This window comes from Odocoileus virginianus, unplaced genomic scaffold (assembly GCF_023699985.2).
Source record: "Odocoileus virginianus isolate 20LAN1187 ecotype Illinois unplaced genomic scaffold, Ovbor_1.2 Unplaced_Contig_6, whole genome shotgun sequence".
Taxonomy (NCBI): Eukaryota; Metazoa; Chordata; class Mammalia; order Artiodactyla; family Cervidae; genus Odocoileus; species Odocoileus virginianus.
Window position 1 is genome coordinate 2,077,314 of NW_027224323.1, and position 19,533 is coordinate 2,096,846.

Here is a 19,533-nt window from a genome sequence, read left to right on the forward strand (position 1 = left end):
CAGAGACAGGGCCCCCTTCCCTCCCCACCGCTGACCACCAGTTCAGAAGCAGGGAATTCAGCCTTAGAGCCACAAGGAAGTGGGTCCTGCCGTCTGTCAACCCGAACAAGCTCCGAAACAGGCTCTTCCACGACACTGCCAGGGAAGCCCAGTGGGTAGACGGCTCCGCTTTGACCGGGTTAGACCTCGAGCCCGGAATCACGGGTGAGACTTCTCACCCACAGGGCAGTGAGATGGATCAGATATTGGTATTGGTTGGACTTGGTCCACGTGGGGTCGTTCATTGTCGTTCGGTCACCCATTCGTGTCTGACTCTCTGCCACCCCATGGACTGCAGCATGCCAGGCTTCCCTGTCCATCACGAACTCCAAGAGTTCGCTCAAACTCAGTCCATTGAGTCGGCAATGCCATCCAACCGTCGCATCCTCTGGGGTTGCCAGGCTAGGGTTTCTGTAAGGTTCTGGGTAGGGGTCTGTGTGCGGTCTCCTTGGGGGTCTGGGTTAGGGGGAGTTGTGGAGAGGGGGCGGCCCCAGCTGTGATCTGGGTGGGGGTCCGCTGAAAGTCTAGGCGGGGTGCCCCAGCTCCCGGAGAGTCCCAGCTGGGAGTCCACGTCCTGTCTGGGTGGGCTGGGAGGGGGTCCCACCATCCGGGCAGGATTCTCCAGTCTATGGGAGGTTCCGAGTTCTGGGCCAGAGGTGGGCGGGGGAGGGGGGCGGTTAGTGTATCACGAGTCCGTGGTCAGAATGGACGGTTTGCAGTCCAGGTTAGGCTCTTGGGGTCCGAGGGCCGGGAGAGGGGCCCTGGAGCAGGAGTCCAAGGTCGGGGTTGGGTCCACGTCTGGGTGACGGGTCGTGCAGTCAGATGGAGTCCTGGGGGTCTGAGTGTGGTCCCAGGGTTGAAAGGGCTTTGGGACCTCAGGGGCTGTGTCCCTGGGGACTGTGGTCCAGACAGAGGATGTGTGTGTGTGTGTGTGTGTGTGTGTGTGACTGGAGAGTGTGGTCCAGACAGTGGACATGTATGAGCGGGTTTCTGGCGTGGACTGGGGTCCTTGGGGTCCAAGATTGGAGTGGGGCCCCAGGGTCTGGTCGGGGTCCCTGGGGTCTATGATGGGGGGAGGCGTCCCAGGGTCGGGAGGGGGTCCCTGGGGTCCATGATCCTGGGGGCTGTGGTGGTCCTGGAGTCCGGGTGGGGGTCCTGGGGTCTATGATCTGCGGGGGGATCCTGGGGTCTGGTCAGGGGTCCCTGGGGTCTATGATCCGGGAGCGGGGGTCCCCAGGTCTGGGAAGGGATCCTTGGGGTCTATGATCCTCAGGGCTGTGGTGGTCCTGGAGTCCGGGTGGGGGTCCCTGGGGTCTATGATCTGCGGGGAGATCCCGGGGTCCGGTCAGGGGTCCCTGGGGTCTATGATGCGGGGGTCCTCGAGTCTGGGCGGGGGTCCCTAGGGTGCAAGATCCGAGGGGGGCGTCCAGGGTTCAGGTCAGGGGTCCCTGGGGTCTATGACCCGCGGGGGGGTTCCGGGGTCCCCGTTCGGGGCGGGGGTGCTCGCCCCCCGGGGTGGACGGGGGTCCTGGAGGGGCTGGGGGCGCGCGCGCGGGGCGGGAGTCGGGGGGCGCGCGCAGGAGGGGCTGGGGGCGCGCGCGGGGCGGGGCGCGGGCGCGCGGGCGGGGCGCGGGGCGGGCCGGCGCGGGCGCGTTTCCGCCGTCCGGCCCGGGGCCCCGAGTCCCGCGGTTGGCGCGGAAGCGGCGGCGGCGGGGGCAGCCATGTCGCCTTTGTCCGCGGCGCGGGCGGCCCTCCGGGTGTACGCGGTGGGCGCGGCGCTGATCGTGGCGCAGCTGCTGCGCCGCTGCGTCCGGGGCTTCGTGGAGCCAGGTCAGCGGCCGGGGAGGGGCCCGGGGAGGCGGCGAGGGGCCGGGGCCGCGCGGGCCGGGCGGAGCTGCTGGGGGCCGGCCGGGGGCCGCGCCGCCGGGCCCGGGGCGCGCCCTCCGCCCGTGGAGGGGACCCCCAGGTTTGGGGCGGAGCTGGGAATGGGCGCGGGGAGGCGGGCGCGTCGGGCGCTCCCGGAAGCAGGGCCGGGCGGCCTTGGCGGTGGGAGGAGGCGCACCCTCTCCAGCGCCCCGCCCGCTCCGCGCGTCCCGGGGGCCGGGGTCGCCCGGGGGTCCCGCGCGCCCTGACCGGGGGTGGGGGTGGGGTCGCAGGTTCGTGCGCGCCGCGTCGGGCGCTCCCGGAAGCCGGGCCCGGCGGCCTGGGGGGTTGGCTTGGGGGAAGGCGCTCCCTCCCCAGCGTCCCGGGGGCTGGGGTCTCTGCAGGGGATCCGTGCGCGCCCCTACCGCGGCGGGAGCCCCCCCCCCGGGGGTCCCTGCGCTCTGCAGACCCGCATCCCGCAGGGAGGCGGGGGGCGCCCGAGATCCCGGCCCCCCGCAGGCTCCAGTAGGACGGGGCCTGCCCGGGTTTGCGGGGACTGAGGGCTGGGGCGGGGGGCGCGCCAAGGGGCCGGGGGCGGCTCCTAGGAGCCCTGGAGAGGGGGGCTTCCGTTTAGTGGCCTCTGGTTTCTCCGGCCTGCACCACCTGCTTGCGGAGCCTCGCGGCCCAAACTTAGCGGTGCGGGGACCCGTCCGTGTCTTCACGTATATTAGGGACCCCTCAACCCCACCGCCACCATTCTGGGGGGGATCTCCGGCTGTGTCTGGTCACCTCGGCGTTCTCAGGACCTGGATCGAGGAAGTCGGTGTTGTTTCTGTCTGCTCTTGAATTGCAGGATATCAAAATAACTCGAGGGTCTGTGAGCCCTAAATGACATGTGAATTTTTGTAGGTGAAAAAGAGCTACTTTAGGAAACAAAGTATTCTCTGGGAAGCGTGGTGCCCTGTTACCTTGTAACGAATCTCTTTATCGTCTGGCGTAAGAGGAGAGAGAGATTCTCAAGTCCAACTGTGTTTTCAAGGGTGTTGGCGTAGCACCCCCGGGCAGCCTGTGGGCAACGCCCCTGACCACCCCCGGGAGACTGGGCTGGAAAAACAGCCACAGAGGCTGTTAGTATGCTTGTGAAAACGCCTTCCAGGGCCTCCATCACCCCCAGGGCCTCCATCACCCCCAGGGCCTCATCACCCCCAGGGCCTCCATCACCCCCAGGGCCTCCATCACCCCCAGGGCCTCATCACCCCCAGGGCTCCATCACCCCCAGGGCCTCCATCACCCCCAGGGCCTCCATCACCCCCAGGGCCTCATCACCCCCAGGGCCTCCATCACCCCCAGGGCCTCCATCACCCCCAGGGCCTCCATCACCCCCAGGGCCTCATCACCCCCAGGGCTCCATCACCCCCAGGGCCTCATCACCCCCAGGGCCTCCATCACCCCCAGGGCCTCCATCACCCCCAGGGCCTCCATCACCCCCAGGAAGGCGCAGCGGGGCCCAAACCTTGCACACATGCAGCTTGAGCACAAGGGCTTGTTTTTCCACCGTCTCTGGGTCTTCACCCAGGGAGATACATCTTCGGCTTTATGGGCGCTAAGCGTTTCGTTTTCTGATACACTGCGTTTTGGTGCTTTTTTAAAAATCACACCGAGGATGACTGGAAAAGACTGCAGAGGAAGGCAGAGCGGCAGGCAGAGAACCGCTTTGACATCTTGGGCTGACTTGTAGACAGTGAAGGCCTGTGAAGAGCTGTCCCACCTTTGCCCCCAGACGGGCCCTAAATTGCAGAGCATCCAGGGGAGGTTGTGGGCGTCCCTGCTAGCTCAGACAGGAAACAATCTGCCTGCAACGCAGGAGACCCGGGTTCGATCCCTGGGCGGGGAAGATCCCCTGGAGAAGGGAATGGCCACCCACTCCAGTGTTCTGGCCTGGAGAATCCCAGGGACAGAGGAGCCTGGCAGGTCAGACATTGAACTTTGCCCAGGTATGCAGCTAGATAAACTCTAACCCAGAGGCCCAGTTCTGATGCAGAATAGCTGGGGTTTTTTGTTTTGTTTCTAACGTCTTTATTGAATTTGTTGACCATGTTGCTTTTGTTTTTTTGTTTCTGGGTTTTTTTTTGATTACTGAGTCATAAGGGAACTTAGCAACCCCACCTGGGATTGAACCTGGTATTGAAAGGCCAAGGCCAAGGTCCTGGTTTTTTGCCTTTAAGCATCAGATGTTTTCTTTTTTAGTAGCATGTATAGTCTATATAATTGTGTGCAAAGTATAAAATGATTAGTGTGGAAGTACTGCAGGGAGGAAGTCACCCATTCTGACTCCATGTTGGAAGCTGTTTCTTTGACTTGCCTTTTATTATTATGGAGGAAGAAAAAAAGAAAGTCGCTCAGTCCTGTCTGACTCTCTGTGACCCCATGGACTGGATAACCCATCAGGCATCTCTGTCCGTGGGATTTTCCAGGCAGGAATACTGGGGTGGGTTGCCATGCCCTTCTCCAGGAAGATCTCCTGGAGAAGGGAAAAGCTTATCCACCCCAGTATCTTGGCCTGGAGAATTCCATCGACTGTACAGCCCGTGGGGTCGGAAAAGAGTCCTAAACGACTCAGCGACTTTCACTTAAAGTGCATTTATTTAGCTCTGGAGAGAGAGTTTGTCCCTGCCCACCTGTGAACAGATGAGGTTAACACACCCCTTAGGAAGGCTGGACGTTTTGTGGGAGATGTTTTGCAAGACTCAAGACCTTTTGACTTGACTTCCACACTGTCTCTCCCTCTCCCTTTGACTTCAGTTCTGCATTGCTTCTTCCTCTCGGATCTATATAAGAAGCTGGCATCCAGACCCCAATAAGATGCTTACTTTGAGGCGCTAGCCTGCCATCTTCTCAGTCTGCAGGCTCCGTGATTAAAGTCTCTTTCTTGCCTCAACAGTTTGTCTCTTGGATTCAGTGGCCTGTGGTGTGGAGAGCAGAGCGACCATGGTCTCAGTGACAGAATTACTTTCTTGTTTATATATTTTAAAGTGATAATGACAAACCGCGGCAATGATTGCTGAAGTGCATTTGGTGTTGTGAAAGGTCTTTTTTTTTTAAAAAAAAATTGTGAATTGAATGATAATTGCTTTACAGTGTTGTGTTGCTTTCTGCTGCAAAATACTCTGAATCAGCTATCAGTTTAGTCTCTCAGTTTTGTTCAGCTCTTTGCAACCTCATGGACTGTGGCACGCCAGGCTTCCCTGCCCATCACCAGCTCCCAGAGCTTGCTCAAACTCATGTCCATTGAGTCCATGATGCCATCCAACCATCCCATCCTCTGTCGTCCCCTTCTCCTCCTGCCTTCAGCCTTTCCCAGCATCAGGGTCTTTTCCAATGAGTTAGCATCAGGTGGCCAAAGTATTGGAGCTTCAGCTTCAGCATCAGTCCATCCAATGAATATTCAGGACTGATCTCCTTTAGGATGGACTGGTTGGATCTCCTTGCAGTCCAAGGGACTCTCAAGAGTCTTCTCCAACACCACAGTTCAAAAACATCAATTCTTCGGCGCTCAGCTTTCTTTATGGCCCAACTCTCACATCCACACATGACCACTGGAAAAACCATAGCCTTCACTAGACAGACCTTTGTTGGCAAAATAATGTCTCTGCTTTTTAATATGCTGTCTAGGTTGGTCATAGCTTTTCTTGCAAGGGCCAAGCGTCTTTTAATTTCATGGCTGCAAGTCACCATCTGCAGTGATGTTGGAGCCCAACAGAAAATAAAGTCTGCCACTGTTTCCACTGTTTCCCCATTTATTTGCTGTGAAGTGACGGGACTCAATGCCATGATCTTAGTGTTTTTTCAGAGTTGAGTTTTAAGCCAGCTTGAATCGGCTATAGGTTTACGTCTGTCCCCTCCCTCTTGAGTGTCCCTCCAACCCCCATCCACCCCTCTGGGTCATCACAGAGCCCCGAGCTGAGCCCCCGGTGCTAGAGAGCAGCTTCCCAGCAGCCATCTGTTTCACACGTGGTCGTGTGTGCATATATGTCAACGCTCATCTCTCAATTCGTCCCACCGTCTCCTTCCCCCGCTGTGTGTGCACAAGGCCGTCTCTGCGCCTGTGTCTCGGTTCCCACTCTGGTCTCTGATCACCCACGCGGAGAGGTCAGATCACACGTCAGATGTAAAACTTCCTTACTTATACTCGTTGCTGACATTTACACGTCAGGTATTGAATACCTGCTGAACCTGCCTGGGGATCATCTCAGCCCTTCGATGGTGGCTTGCTTGGGCAGACGTGGAGTTTTCTGGAGGTGAGCTGTTTCGCGTCTTTTTCATGGGGGAAAACTGGCAGCATGTACATATTCATTGCACTTGAATAGATTCTACTGGCGTGACTGTGATATGATGGAGGTTTCTCTCCCACGTTTATAACCGTCCCTTTGGAAGTGTTCACGGCCCTGTATGTTTTATTCGCTGGGGCAGGCGTGTGGCGTGCGTGCCCGGGGATTCTGTGAAAAGGTGGAAGAAGATGCTTGAAAAAGGAGCTGACTCCTGAAGGGGACCTTTTCTTAAACGTATGACTACAGACAAGAGCGTGAGAAACTCATGGCGGTTGGAGGTTTGTGCGTGTCTAGAGACGTACGTGGGCGAATGAAGAATTCCTCTAATAGAGCCTGACTTCCACATTCTCCAGGGTGATTGTCTGTTACAACTTCTTGTTGTTCAGTTGCTAAGTCATGTCCGAGTCTGCCGTCCCGTGGACCGCAGCACACCGCGCCTCCCTGTCCATCACCAACTCCTGGAGTTTACTCAAACTCATGTCCGTTAAGTCGGTGATGCCATCCAACCATCTCATCCTCTGTCATCCCCTTCTCCTCCTGCCCTCAATCTTTCCCAGCATCAGGGTCTTTTCCAGTGAGTTGACTCTTTGCATCAGGTGGCCAAAGTATTGGAGTTTCAGCTTCAACATCAGTCCTTCCAGTGAATCTTCAGGACTGACTTCCTTTAGGATGGACTGGTTGGATCTCCTTGCACTCCAAGGGATTCTCAAGAGTCCTCTCCAACACCACAGTTTGAAAGCATCAATTCCTTAGTCAAACCATAGCTTTGACTAGGCGGACCTTTGTCAGCAAAGTGATGTCTCTGCTTTTTAATACACTGTCTAGGTTGTCATAGCTTTTCTTCCCAGGAGCAAGAGTCTCTTAATTTCATGGCTGCAGTCATCGTTTGTGGTGATTTTGGAGCCCAAGAAAATAAAGGTACCATGCAGATTTTCCCGTAAGAATTCTGTTTCAGGGACTCCCCTGGAGGTCCCACGGTTAAGGCTCCTTGCTTCCACTGCAGGGGGCTCACGTTCCATCTGCAGTTGGGGAACTAAGCTCTTCCATGCATTAAGCATGGCCCCCAAGTTTAAAAAAAAAATGCAAAAAAAAAAAAAATTCCATGATGAACAATAACCACAAAAAATTAAAAACAAAAACAGTTCCGTTGCAAATAGGAGTCAGGCCTTCTGATCTGGAAAATGGACTTTGGTCTGGAAAATGGACTTCTGCTGATGGACTGACTGTCCAGCTCAAGAACAGAGGTCAGCTGGCCCGTTTACGAAGCCATTTTAGGGAGGATTTTAGTTTTCAAACTGTAGGATTTTTTTTTAAGTCTGTCAAGAGGAAGTAACATCTGGTTGGTTTTGCATGCATAGGCATAGTTGGGAGTTGTCACTCCAGGGAGTCAAAACCATAATTTGGTTGATCTTTGGCTCTTTTTCAGTCTTAAAAAGAAATGAGGGCTCCCCCTCCCCCAAGAGCTTTGGTTTATGTGGCTTTTGCTTGTCTATATGGATCCTATTCAGTTACATGTTAATAAAGTTAAAACAAATTAAAAATTTTTTTGATGATGTTGAGAAATTCTTGCCACAGTTGCTTAGCTGTGGTCATGGTATTGTGGTTATGTTTTTTATCTTTTATCGGGAAATACAGTTTTCTCCCAGGGAGGGGCCACAGTTGGGTTTTCTTTTCTTTGAAATGTAGGAGAAACAGTACTATTCAACGGCTACTGTAACATTGCCAGCCCTGAGAACTCCTTTCTTATTCTAGCATGTCATAGATTACATCTTGCAGAGGAATGAGGGGCCGACATTCACGTGCAGTAACTGAAAAGAACTTGAAAGCGTTAGCACGGAAATCTATACCATGTATTTCAGATCACATTCACAGGACACTGACATGTTATTCCCAGTAACATTTCTTTGTTGCTGTTGTTTACTTGCTGAGTCATAACCAACTCTTTGTGACCCTGTGGACTGTAGCCCGCCAGGCTCCCTCTGTCCATGGGATTCTCCAGGCAAGAATACTGGAGCGGGTTGCCGTTTCCTCCTCCAGGGGAATCTTCCCGACCCAGGAATTGATCCCATGTCTCCTGCATTGGCAGGAGGGTTCGTTACCACTGAACCACCTGGGAAGCCCAACATTTTAATTTTTCTGCCTTTTACCCAGCGAAAAATCACAAACCACTTACATGTGCTCCCGCGTAACATTTTTTTTCAACCCAAGAAAAAATAACAAGCTGCTGATATGTTATTCCCAGTGATTTTTTTTTTTTTTTTTCACCCAACAAAAAACAACTATATCCTCCCCAAACAAACATCAGATCAGGGACGTAGTGGCTGTTTTCAGTTCTTGCCGGTTTCTGGAAGTCCTGGTGGAGTGGAGTGATGCTGGCCCTTCACTTGGTGACTTCATTGCTCGTCCTGGGACATGGCTGTTGTGTTTGAGGATGATCTGGCCGGTGCCACTGCTGTGAGCAAAGGCAAGACCTCCCTGGGCCCCGGCTAGCATCTTGGCCATGGTCCCCACCCCCTACCCCCGCCCGCCAGAGATGCTAGGGTTGCCCTGTGAGAGGCGCTCGGCTTGGACAGAACCTTCATTCCTGACTCTGAAAGCGGCCGTGGACCGTGCAGGTATCGCTCTGCCCCACTGTGTTCAGTGCATACACTCCAGCCCATCACACGCGATTGGACAGCTACACAGAAAAGGAAGCTGAACATTTGCTAATGCCGTATGCAGAAATAACCTCTAGGGGCTTCGCTGATGGTCCACTGGTTAAGAATCTGCCCTGCCGTGCTAGGGTCACCAGTTCGATCCCTGGTCTGGGAATCACGCCGTGTAGGATGTAAGCCCATGTGCCACAACTGGACACCAGCTCCCAGTCACCACGACTGGAAAAAGCTGTCATGCACCAGTGAAGACCAAGGGCAGCCAAAAAAAAAAAAACCTCCAAAAACTCACAACGGATTAAAGACCTAAATGTAAGACTCTGGAAACCATAAAACTCGCAGCAGAAAGCATAGGCAGAGAGCAATTTGACTTACTTCTGAGAGGTACCTTTTTGGTTCTGTCTCTGGCGGGAAGGGAAATAAAAGCAGAAATAACCGAATGGCATCTAATTAAACATAAAAGGTTTTTTGCAGAGTAAAGGGCACCTTGGACCAAACAAAAGCACAGCCAGTGGAAGGGGGGAAGGTACTTAACAAATAATGTGACTGATAATGGGCTTCCCAGGCGGCTCGGGGGTGAAGAATCTGTCTGCACTGCAGGAGATACAGTAGACCTACGTTCGATCCCTGGGTTGGGAAGATCCCCTGGAGGAGGGCATGGCAACCCATCCAGTGTTCTTGCCTGGAGAATCCCCATGGACAGAGGAGCCTGGTGGGCTGCAGTCTGTGGGGTCGCAAAGAGTCGGACATGACTAGGCAATTGAGCACGCATGCATGACTTGATACGGGGTTTTCATCCAAAATGACATAAACAGTTCATACAACCAAACATAAGAAAGCCCCCCAAATCACCCAGTTATTTGGGCCTCCCAGCTGACTCAGCGGTAAAGAACCCGCCTGGCACTGCAGGAGACGTAGAGATGCAGGTTCAAACCCTGGGTCGGGAAGATCCCCTGGAGAAGGACATGGCAACCCATCTCCAGTCTTGCCTGGAGAATCCCATGGACAGGGGAGCCTGGCGGGCTGCAGTCTGTGGGGTCGCAGAGAGTCGGACACGACTGAAGCAACTTAGCATGCAACCCATTTAAAGACAGCCAGAAGATCTCAATGGGCATTTTCAGCTGACATTTCTGCCAAGAAGACAGACAGGTGGGCAACAGATACTTGAAAAGATGCTCAGCATCGTTGACCTCAGAGAAACACCAATTAAGAGCAGAGTGGAAAAAAAACCCAAACAAACCATCTTCCCGTGTCACCGTCTTGCTCGGGGGCCTCGGGGAATCCTGCCATCGTTTGCCCAGTTGTTGTGGAACTGCAAGGGGGAGACCCCCACGGGCGGCGCTTCCTTAGGCCATTTGTCACGATGCTTCCTGCAGGACCGCCCTCAGACCACCTGCAGCCAAACGGCAGCGATCCTTTGTCTTGATTGGCATCACGATGACGAAGCAATAGGAAAGGCCGATGAGAGTGAATTGCATTGCCCGTGTAGGACGGAAGAGCTCCATTCCAGAGCCCAGCTGTGCTGCCTGCTGCGAGGGTCCCCTCGCTTTAGGGGACCACCTCTCCCACGCCCAGGCGCCCCCCACTCCTCGCCCAGCTGCAGGAGCTGTGATCCTGGGGTCTGTCCTGTCTCTATGAGTCCTGGCCCTGTTGGATCGCCAGCCCCGGAGCCCCCACCTCTGAGCCCTCTGGCCGGACCAAAGCACTTGAAATCACATGAAGGCATCCTGTCTCTTCCTGGGGACCAGACGTCTGAGGTCCAGGTGTCCCAGCGATGAACTCCATCCAGAGGCTCCAGGGAGGGTCCTCCCCGCCTCTTCCAGCTTCTGGGGGCTCCAGGCGTCCGTCCCTGGGCTGGTGGCCGCCTCCCTCCCGTCTCTGCCTCCGTCTCCACGTGGCTTCTCCTCTGTGTCCCTGTCTCTTGTCTTCTGTGCCTTATAAGGACCTTGTCCCTGGGTTTAAGGCCACCCTCGTCCAAGAGGACCTCATCTCAGACCCTTCACTCCATCACCTCTGCAGATACCTTGCTTCCATGTAATGTCATCTTCTGTGGTTCTGGGAGGACATGAATTTTGAGTGGAGGATGCCTTTCAACCCTCAGTCATTACTGAGTTGTGAACAGTTGCACCCACGCTCAAGAAATTGCCTGGTGGCTGCGGTTTGTGATTTAACTGTGGGTGCTGTACGGTAGATTGAACAAACTCGGGGAGATGGTGAAGGACAGGGAAGCCTGGCATGCTGCAGTCCATGGGGTCGCAAAGAGTCGGACACCACTGAGCGCCCAGACAATAACAGGTGATTGCAAGCTTGCAGATTTAACAGACACCTTTTTTTTTTAATTAAAAAAAATTTTAAACTGATGTATACTTGATTTACAGGACTGTGTTAGGTTCAGATGTACAGCAAAGTGATTCAGTTGGGCACACACATATATATTCAAATTCTTTTCCATTACGGCAAGATGATAGCAGTATATTATATAGTTATCTGGATATATAATCATATAATGAATACAGTTTCCTGTTATATATGGGAACTAGGTCCCTGTTAGTCATCTATTTTATATATAGTTGGAAAGTGAAAGTTGCTTAGTCGTGTCTGACTCTTTGCGACCCCATGGACTATACAGTCCATGGAATTCTCCAGGCCAAAATACTGGAGTGGGTAGCCTTTCCCTTCTCCAGGGGATCTTCCCAACCCAGGGATGGAACCCAGGTCTCCCACATTGCAGGCGGATTCTTTACCAGCTGAGCTACCAGGGAAGCCCATAATGAATATGGTTTCCTGTTGTATACAGTACGTAGGTCCTTGTGAGTTATCTATTTTATATATAGTCGTGTGTATATGTTAATCCCAAACTCCTAGTACATCTCTCCTCCTTCTGCTTTGGTAGCCATAAGTTTTCTATGTCTGTGGGTAACAGACACCTTTAATTCTTTTCTTGATATAGTGTCTTTATTTGCTTGTTTTTGGACCGCATGCAGGATCCTAGTTCCGCGCCCAGGGATTCGAACCTGTGCCCGCTGCCGTGCATAAAATAGATGTGGAGCTGCCAACTATAAAATAGGTGACTGACATGCTCCCCCGGCATTAGCCACTGGAGCATTAACCACTGGACCACCAGGGAAGTCCCCTGACACCTGCTAGGAAAACTCAGCTCACCTTTCGAGTGTCCTGGCCTTCTGACTGGCAGCTCCTCGGAGCCGAATGTGTGGGCATCGCCAGCAGTGGGAGCGTGGGGACCTGAGCTCTGAGAGGCCAGGGATGCTGAACCCCAGATCGTAGGCTTCTCGGTGTCCAGGCGTTTGTGGCCATGGGGCGGGGGGCATCCTGAGATATTCCAGGGATGGAGAATTCCCTTCCTGCCCTAGTCTGGCGTCCATTCCCAGATGCACCTGGGGAGACACATAGAGCCTGTGAAGTGCAAAAGTCCTCTTTCTAATTTCTTCACTGAGTTATCGTTGATGTTGTTTTTGTTCAGTAATGCCTGACTCTTTGTGACCTTGTAGACTGCAGCACGCCAGGCTTCTCCATTCTTCAGCATCTCCCGGAGCTTTCTCAGACTCATGTCCATCGAGTTGGTGATGCCATCCAACCAAGTCATCCTCTGTCGTCCCCTTCTCCTCCCAGTTCAGTCTTTCCCAGCATCAGGGTCTTTTCCCATGAGTTGGCTCTTCACATCCGATGACCAAAGTATTGCAGCTTCAGCTTCAGCGTCAGTCCTTCCAATGAACACCCAGGACTGATTTCCTTTAGGATGGACTGGTTGGATCTCCTTGCAGTCCAAGGGACTCTCAAGAGTCTTCTCCAACATCACAGTTCAAAAGCATCAATTCTTCAGCACTCAGCCTTCTTTATAGTCCAACTCTCACATCCATACATGACTGCTGGAAAAACCATAGCTTTGACTAGATGGACCTTTGTCGACAGAGTAATGTGCTGTCTAGGCTGGTCATAACTTTTCTTCCAAGGAGCAAGCGTGTTTTAATTTTGGGGCTGCAGTCACCATCTGCGGTGATTTTGGAGCCCAGAAAAATAAAGTCAGTCACTCTTTCCACTGTTTCCCCATCTGTTTGCCGTGAAGTGATGGGACCGGATGCCATGATTTTTGTTTTATTATTTAATACTGTCTGTATTTCCTGTCTTGTCTATATTCTTATGTCTTATTTTATACATAACAGTTTGCACCTGTCAATCTCTTATTCTTACATCTTCTCTCCCCGTTTCCTTCTCCCCACTGGTCACCACTGGTTTGTTCTGTAAATCTGTGAGTCTGCTTCTTTTTTGTTATCTTCACTAGTTTCATGTATATATATATATTTGGCTGCCTGTGTCTTTGTTGCAATATGCAGAATCTTCAGTTGTGACATGGGGGATCCAGTTCCCTGACCAAGGATGGAACCTTGCATTGGAAGCTTGGAGTCTTAGACACTGGACCACCTGCAAAGTCCCCATATTCACTAGCTTTTAAAACTATATTTTTTTTATTGGATTGCCTGTATAACTGAGAATCATGGAGTTATTTGTCTTCCTCGGCCTTAACTTCACTTAGTGTGATAATCTCTAGGTCCATCCATGTTGCGGCAAATGGCATTATTTCATTCTTTTTTATGGCTGTGTAATATTCCATTGTGTCCATGTACCACGTCGTCTTTATCCATTCCTCTGCTGACGGAGACAGGTTGCTTCCGTGTCTTGCCTGTCTTGAATAGTGTTGGAATGAACACTGAAGTGTTTGTATCTTTTTGAATTGTAGCTTTGTCTGGATATCATGCCCAGGAATGGGACGGCAGGATCGTACGGCAGTTCTGTTTTTCATTTTTTAAAAGGACGTCCGTACTGTTCTCCATATCGGCTGCACTGTTTTACATTCCCAGCAGCAGTGTCGGAAGGGGTCCCTTTTCTCCGCATCCTTGTCAGCATGGGTTACTTGTGTTCTTTTTGATGAAAGCCATTCTGACAGGGGTGAGGTGATACCTCATGGTGGTCAAAGAGGCATCATTGAAAAACATAAAATTTGAAAAAATCTTGAATGCTGGTCTGCCAGCCTAACGTCTGCGTGTGCTGTACTTAGACGCTTGGTCCTGTCTGACTCTTGGCGACCCCGTGGACCTCATCCCACCAAGGCTTCTCTGTCCGTGGGATTCTCCAGGCCAGAATGCTGGAGTGGGTAGCCATGCCCTCCTCCAGGGGGATCTTCCCAACCCAGGGATCGCACCTAGGTCGCCCGCATTGCAGGCAGATTCTTTACCGACTGAGCCCCCAGGAAAGCCCAAGAATACTGGAGTGGGTGACCTATCCCTTCTCCAGCGGATCTTCCCCACCGAGGGGTCTCCTGCATTGCAGGCAGGTTCTTGACCTGCTGAGCTACCAGCGAAGCTCAAGAATGCTGGAGTGGGCAGCCTATCCCTTCTCTAAGAGATCTTCCCGACCCGGGCATCCAACCAGGGGTCTCCCGCACTGCAGGCGGATTCTTCACCTGGTGAGCCACGAGGGACGCACGCTGCCTGCTTGAGAAGCTACATATGTGCTCCTCTTATCTGAGCCTCTTTGCTTGGTGGCCTCTGACACGCCTGCATCCTGACCAGAAGTCTTTAGGAGTGGGGGGACGTGGGTCCTCTTGGCCTGGCCAGGGGGTGTTTGGGAACCGTGGGGTCTGCCTGGGGAAAAGACCCACCTGCTTGTTTGCCGAGCTGGTTTATTTCCCAGAACTGGACGTAATACACCAGCTCAGGTGAGGAAAGAGCTGTCATGACGAGTCCAAAGACGATGGAAACACTAAAAAAAAAAAAAAAAGCAATCAATAAATGCATGTCTCCGACGCACCTGGATGGAACAGCCGCTCGCTTTTCAGATTGAGCCTCGCCGCTTTGCCACCAGCTGGAGCGGCGGCCTCGGGGTGGTCCCCACTGCCGTGCGCCCTCCGTGCGCGCACGCGTGTATGCACGCCCTCGTTTCCGGAGCCACCCGGCTCCCTGCACCCGCCGGCCGGGCGGAGCCGGGCCGTCTTCTCACGCTCTTTGTTCTGCTGCTTCTCGGCAGGTCGTCCCGAATGAGCGGAGGCCCAGCCGGGGGCGGCGCGATGGAGTGCAAGAGCCTGGAGGGCGGGCAGAGCGACCTCAAGCTGGTGGCGCACCCGCGCGCCAAGAGCAAAGTGTGGCGCTACTTTGGCTTCGACACGAACGCGGAGGGCTGCATCCTGCAGTGGAAGAAGATCTACTGCCGCATCTGCATGGCCCAGATCGCCTACTCGGGCAACACCTCCAACCTGTCCTACCACCTGGAGAAGAACCACCCCGACGAGTTCTGCGAGTTCGTCAAGAGCAACACCGAGCAGATGCGCGAGGCCTTCGCCAGCGCCTTCTCCAAGCTGAAGCCGGACCCCGCGCAGCCCGGCGGTGCGCCGGAGCCGCTGGCCGCCAAGGCTGGCGCGCACGGCCACGAGAGCCGCAAGCAGCAGGAGCTGACCGCCGCCGTCATGGGCCTCATCTGCGAGGGCCTCTACCCGGCCTCCATCGTGGACGAGCCCACGTTCAGGGCGCTGCTGAAGGCGGCCGAGCCGCGCTACGAGCTGCCGAGCCGCAAGTTCTTCTGCGGCAAGGCCATCCCCGAGCGCTACGGCGCCGTGCGCGAGGCGGTGCTCAAGGAGCTGGCCGACGCCGCGTGGTGCGGCGTCTCCACCGACCTCTGGCGCAGCCCGACCCAGAACCGCACCTACGTGACGCTGTCGGCGCACTTCCTGGGCCGCGCCGCCCCCCACGGGCTGGCGGTGGGCTCCCGCTGCCTCAAGACCTTCGAGGTGCCCGAGGAGAACGCGGCCGAGACCATCACGCGCGTCCTGTACGAGGCGTTCATCGAGTGGGGCGTCCACGCCAAGGTCTTCGGCGCCACCACGGACCGCGGCAAGGACCTGGCCCAGGCGTGCTCGCTGCTCGACATCCCGGTGCACATGCCGTGCCTCGGCCACACCTTCGACGCGGCCGTCCGCCAGGCCTTCCGGCTGCCCAAGCTGGGCGCGCTGCTGGGCCGCTGCGCCAAGCTGGTGGCCTACTTCCAGCAGTCGTCCGTGGCCATGGTCATGCTTCAGGAGAAGCAGCGTCAGCAGAACGCGGCACCGTGCATGCTGGTGAGCAACCGCGTGGCCTGGTGGGGCAGCACGCTGGGCATGCTGCAGCGGCTCAAGGAGCAGCAGTTCGCCATCGCCGGGGTGCTGCTGGAAGACACCAACAACCACCACCTCATGCTGGAGGCCGCCGAGTGGGCCACCATCGAGGGCCTGGTGGACCTGCTGCAGCCCTTCAAGCAGGTGGCCGAGATGCTCTCGGCCTCCAAGTACCCCACCATCAGCATGGTCAAGCCGCTGCTGCACATGCTCCTGAACACCACGCTCAACCCCAAGGAGACGGACCCCAAGGAGATCAGCATGGCCAAGGAGGTGATCGCCAAGGAGCTCGCCAAGACCTACCAGGAGAGCCCCGAGATCGACCTGTTCCTCAACGTGGCCACCTTCCTGGACCCGCGCTACAAGCGGCTGCCGTTCCTCTCCACCTTCGAGCGGCAGCAGGTGGAGAACCGCGTGCTGGAGGAGGCCAAGGGCCTCCTGGAGAAGGTCAAAGAGGGCGCCTACCGCGCGTCCGAGGACAAGGCGGCCGTGCCGCCCGAGGAGCCGCCGCCGGCCAAGAAGCCGGCGCCCTCGCCCACCCCGCCGCCGGCCAGCGTCATCAACGACATGCTGGCCGAGATCTTCTGCCCCACGGGGGGCGTGGAGGACCAGGAAGAGTGGCACGCGCAGGTGGTGGAGGAGCTCAGCAACTTCAAGTCGCAGAAGCCTCTGGGGCTCAACGAGGACCCGCTCAAGTGGTGGTCGGACCGCCTGGCGCTCTTCCCCGTGCTGCCCAAGGTGCTCCAAAAGTACTGGGCGGTGGCGGCCACGCGCGTCAGCCCCGAGCGTCTCTTCGGCTCGTGCGCCACGGTGGTGAGCGCCAAGCGCAACCGCCTGGCCCCCGCGCACGTGGACGAGCAGGTCTTCCTTTATGAGAACGCGCGCGGCGGCGGCGCCGACGCCGAGCTGGAGGACGAGGACGAGGGCGAGTGGGGCCTGGACCACGAGCAGGCCTTCGTGCCCGGCGAGGCGGCGCACGCCGGCTTCTTCGGCGTCCGGGACGGCAGCTTCGTATAGGCCGGGGCGGGGGCCCGGGGGGCGCCGGTGGGCGGTTCCTGTCGGGATGCTCCGCTGGCTGTCGGGACTGACGCCCCCGCCACCCCAGTGCGGGTGGGCGCACTGCTGCTGGAAATGCAGAAGAGACACAACGGATCTTTGGTGGGGGCGGGGTGTGTGTGTGCCCCAGAGGGCAGAGGCGGACTCTGGGTGGTCCCAGAGAAGGGAGACGGACTCTGGGTGGTCCCAGAGGACTGAGACGGATTCTGGGTGGTCCACAAAGAAAAAAGATGAACTCTGGGTGTCTCAGACAAGAGAGATGGACTCTGGGTTTCCCCAGAGGAGACAGACAGACTCTGGATGGTCCACGGAGGGCAGAGATGAGGCTCTTGAGGGGTCCAAACCTGGTGAAAACAAGTGTTTCCTCTGCGGGGTGGGGGCGGCGGTGGGGGATCCCCTCGTATCCCAGGAACAGGGAAGGAAATGACTTTTGAAAACCGGAGGCGTCTGCCCATCGGATTATAAATCCTCAATGCCCCCCGACGCTAGCATGGCTGGCAGGGATGCTCTGCCTCCTTCTTTACCTGCAGTGTCCATGTGCTTTGCCAGGGAGGGTCTGGGGGTAAATCAGAGACGAATGGAAACCATTCGCTGAGGAGGACAGCCCCTTCCGTGTTCCCCAAAGCCCACCTCCCCCTGAGCACCATTTGCACGCCCCCACCCCGCCGCCCCGGGCACCATCCGCAGGCTGTTATCCCCGTCGGTCCATAAAGGAACACGACTCCCTTGTCAATTACCAGGGAACCTGGAGACACGCTTCAGCCACCCGCCCTGTTTTCAAGGCGTGATGGAACGTGTGACCCCTGAGCCCGCAGCGCCATCGCTTATAAAACAGCCGAAAAAGAGATACTGGGTGTGGTTTCTTTTCTGTCACCCACGTCTGTTTTGTCTCCCTGCGCGCCCTTGCCCGAATTCAGGGTCCTGGCCAGGGTCCCTAGGTCTTGTGTTCTGAAAGTGGTTTTCCTGCGTCCGACGCTTCAAAGACACTTCCCAGGGGGCTCCATGGTGAAGAACCTGCCTGCCAGTGCAGGAGACCTGGGTTCGATCCCTGGGTGGGGAAGATCCGCAAGAGGAAATGGCAACCCGCTGCAGGGTTCTTGTCTGGAGAGTCACGTGGACAGAGGAGTCTGGCGGGCTGCAGTCCGTGGGGTCACAGAGAGATAACGACAGAGCGGCCATACAACAACAATAGCCAGTTACTCACTTTTGACGGTTTCAGGGGGGCAGCTAAGGGCCTCAGCCGTACATGTACGTGTGTCCATTCTCCCCCGAACTCCCCTCCCATCCCGGCTGCCACGTGACATAGAGAGAGTTCCCCGTGCTGTCCAGCAGGTCCTTGCTGGTTCTCCATGTTAAACACAGCAGCGTGTCCATGTCCATCCCAGACTCCCTGACTGTCCCTTCCCCCATCCTTCCCCCTGGTGACCATCAGGTTATCACAGAGTATTGAGCAGAGTTCCCTGTGCTGTCCAGCAGGTCCTTGCTGGTTCTCCATGTTAAACACAGCCGCGTGTCCACGTCCATCCTGATCCTTTACACAGTGATGACGGACCATGTGTACCACCAGGGCTAGATGCTTTCTTTCCCATCTCCTCCTATCTCTCCCTGCTCCCTCCCCCACTCTCCTGTCTTTTAAGAAGACGAGCTTCCCCAGAAACAGCCTCAGAGGTTAGCCTCTGTCCTCTTTTTCCTTGTCTGCATTTTTATGGGTTGCCTCTCTTCCGGGGTGGCTCCGGGATGCCACATCAGACATCGAATTTTTTTCTGCACCAACACTTTGAGCTTAAATACGCCAGGGCTCAGTCATGAAAATCTGCCACTTTCAGAGCTGTCTCCATCGGACACAAAAGTGGAACGTGTCTGTAAATGTCTCAGATAAAACGTCACTGCCAGCATCCAGAACTTTGCGTAAAGACACAGCCCCTAACCGTCATGAACATGTCTTATCTGGGTCTGCCCAGGACTCTGCTTCCAGGAAATGGAGTGTGTTTCATGCTCAGGTCTAGCTGTCAAAGTCATGATTCTCTGCTTCCTCTAAGCGGTGTTTGTTCCATGCTCAGTAAAGTCACGCTGAAGTCATGGTTCTCAGATGTTCCATTTTTATTTTTTCTTCTTGTGTGTGTAAGGGTACTGTTGTGTGTATTCCGAGCAGCCCCCAGGAGGATGGACTGAAAGGAAGCATAGATCAGGGTTGTACATGTTTGTTTTGAGCGAAGGGGCGGAGGAGGCATTCCCGGCCCCTGGTCCCCCGATGTCGGGCTGATTTGCAGGCGGACGACCTGGGTGGAGGTAGCTGGGGGGGCCCCTGGGAGCTGTGTCTTGAAGCCCTTGTAAAGTGAGGTGGTGACAACAGGTGTGATCTGGCCGGGGAGAGGGGGAGGAGGTCCTTCCTGAGTGGTCCCCCGGCCCGGGATCAGCAGAGTCCCGTGGTAGC

General features: G+C 55.5%; 2 protein-coding genes and 1 non-coding gene across 5 annotated transcripts in view; 2 read left to right on the plus strand and 1 right to left on the minus strand.

Moving 5' to 3' along the window:
- The first annotated feature begins 1,654 nt into the window (after positions 1–1,654).
- DHRSX (dehydrogenase/reductase X-linked) overlaps positions 1,655–19,533 on the plus strand; it is a 138,549-nt gene continuing 120,670 nt past the window's right edge. Inside the window, exon 1 of the mRNA XM_070463765.1 lies at positions 1,655–1,869. Coding sequence (XP_070319866.1) covers positions 1,761–1,869 — 109 coding nt within the window. The 5' untranslated portion in view covers positions 1,655–1,760. The remainder of the gene's footprint in view (positions 1,870–19,533) is intronic.
- ZBED1 (zinc finger BED-type containing 1) lies at positions 1,787–19,178 on the plus strand. Of its 3 annotated transcripts, none has more exons than XM_070463763.1 (2): positions 1,787–1,869; positions 14,924–19,178. In XM_070463763.1, the coding sequence occupies exon 2, from the start codon at positions 14,934–14,936 to the stop codon at positions 17,058–17,060; it is 2,127 nt and encodes a 708-aa protein (XP_070319864.1). In that variant the 5' UTR covers positions 1,787–1,869; positions 14,924–14,933; the 3' UTR covers positions 17,061–19,178. The 3 variants fall into 3 exon arrangements, with proteins under 3 accessions (XP_070319864.1, XP_070319865.1, XP_070319863.1); XM_070463764.1 differs by lacking the exon at positions 1,787–1,869 and adding an exon at positions 1,934–2,005; XM_070463762.1 differs by lacking the exon at positions 1,787–1,869 and adding an exon at positions 12,170–14,363 and having other exon boundaries at positions 14,924–17,008.
- LOC139033884 (small nucleolar RNA U109) lies at positions 7,909–8,035 on the minus strand. Its single transcript, XR_011486373.1, has one exon. It is a non-coding gene; the product is annotated as a small nucleolar RNA U109 (small nucleolar RNA).

Bases quoted from the DNA above. Each gene is read 5' to 3' on its own strand.
- ZBED1 (XM_070463762.1), top strand. From the start codon at position 14,040: ATGCTGGAGTGGGTAGCCATGCCCTCCTCCAGGGGGATCTTCCCAACC. The intron at 14,364-14,923 runs GTGAGCCACGAG...GCTTCTCGGCAG, and splicing joins GCAGGCGGATTCTTCACCTG to GTCGTCCCGAATGAGCGGAG.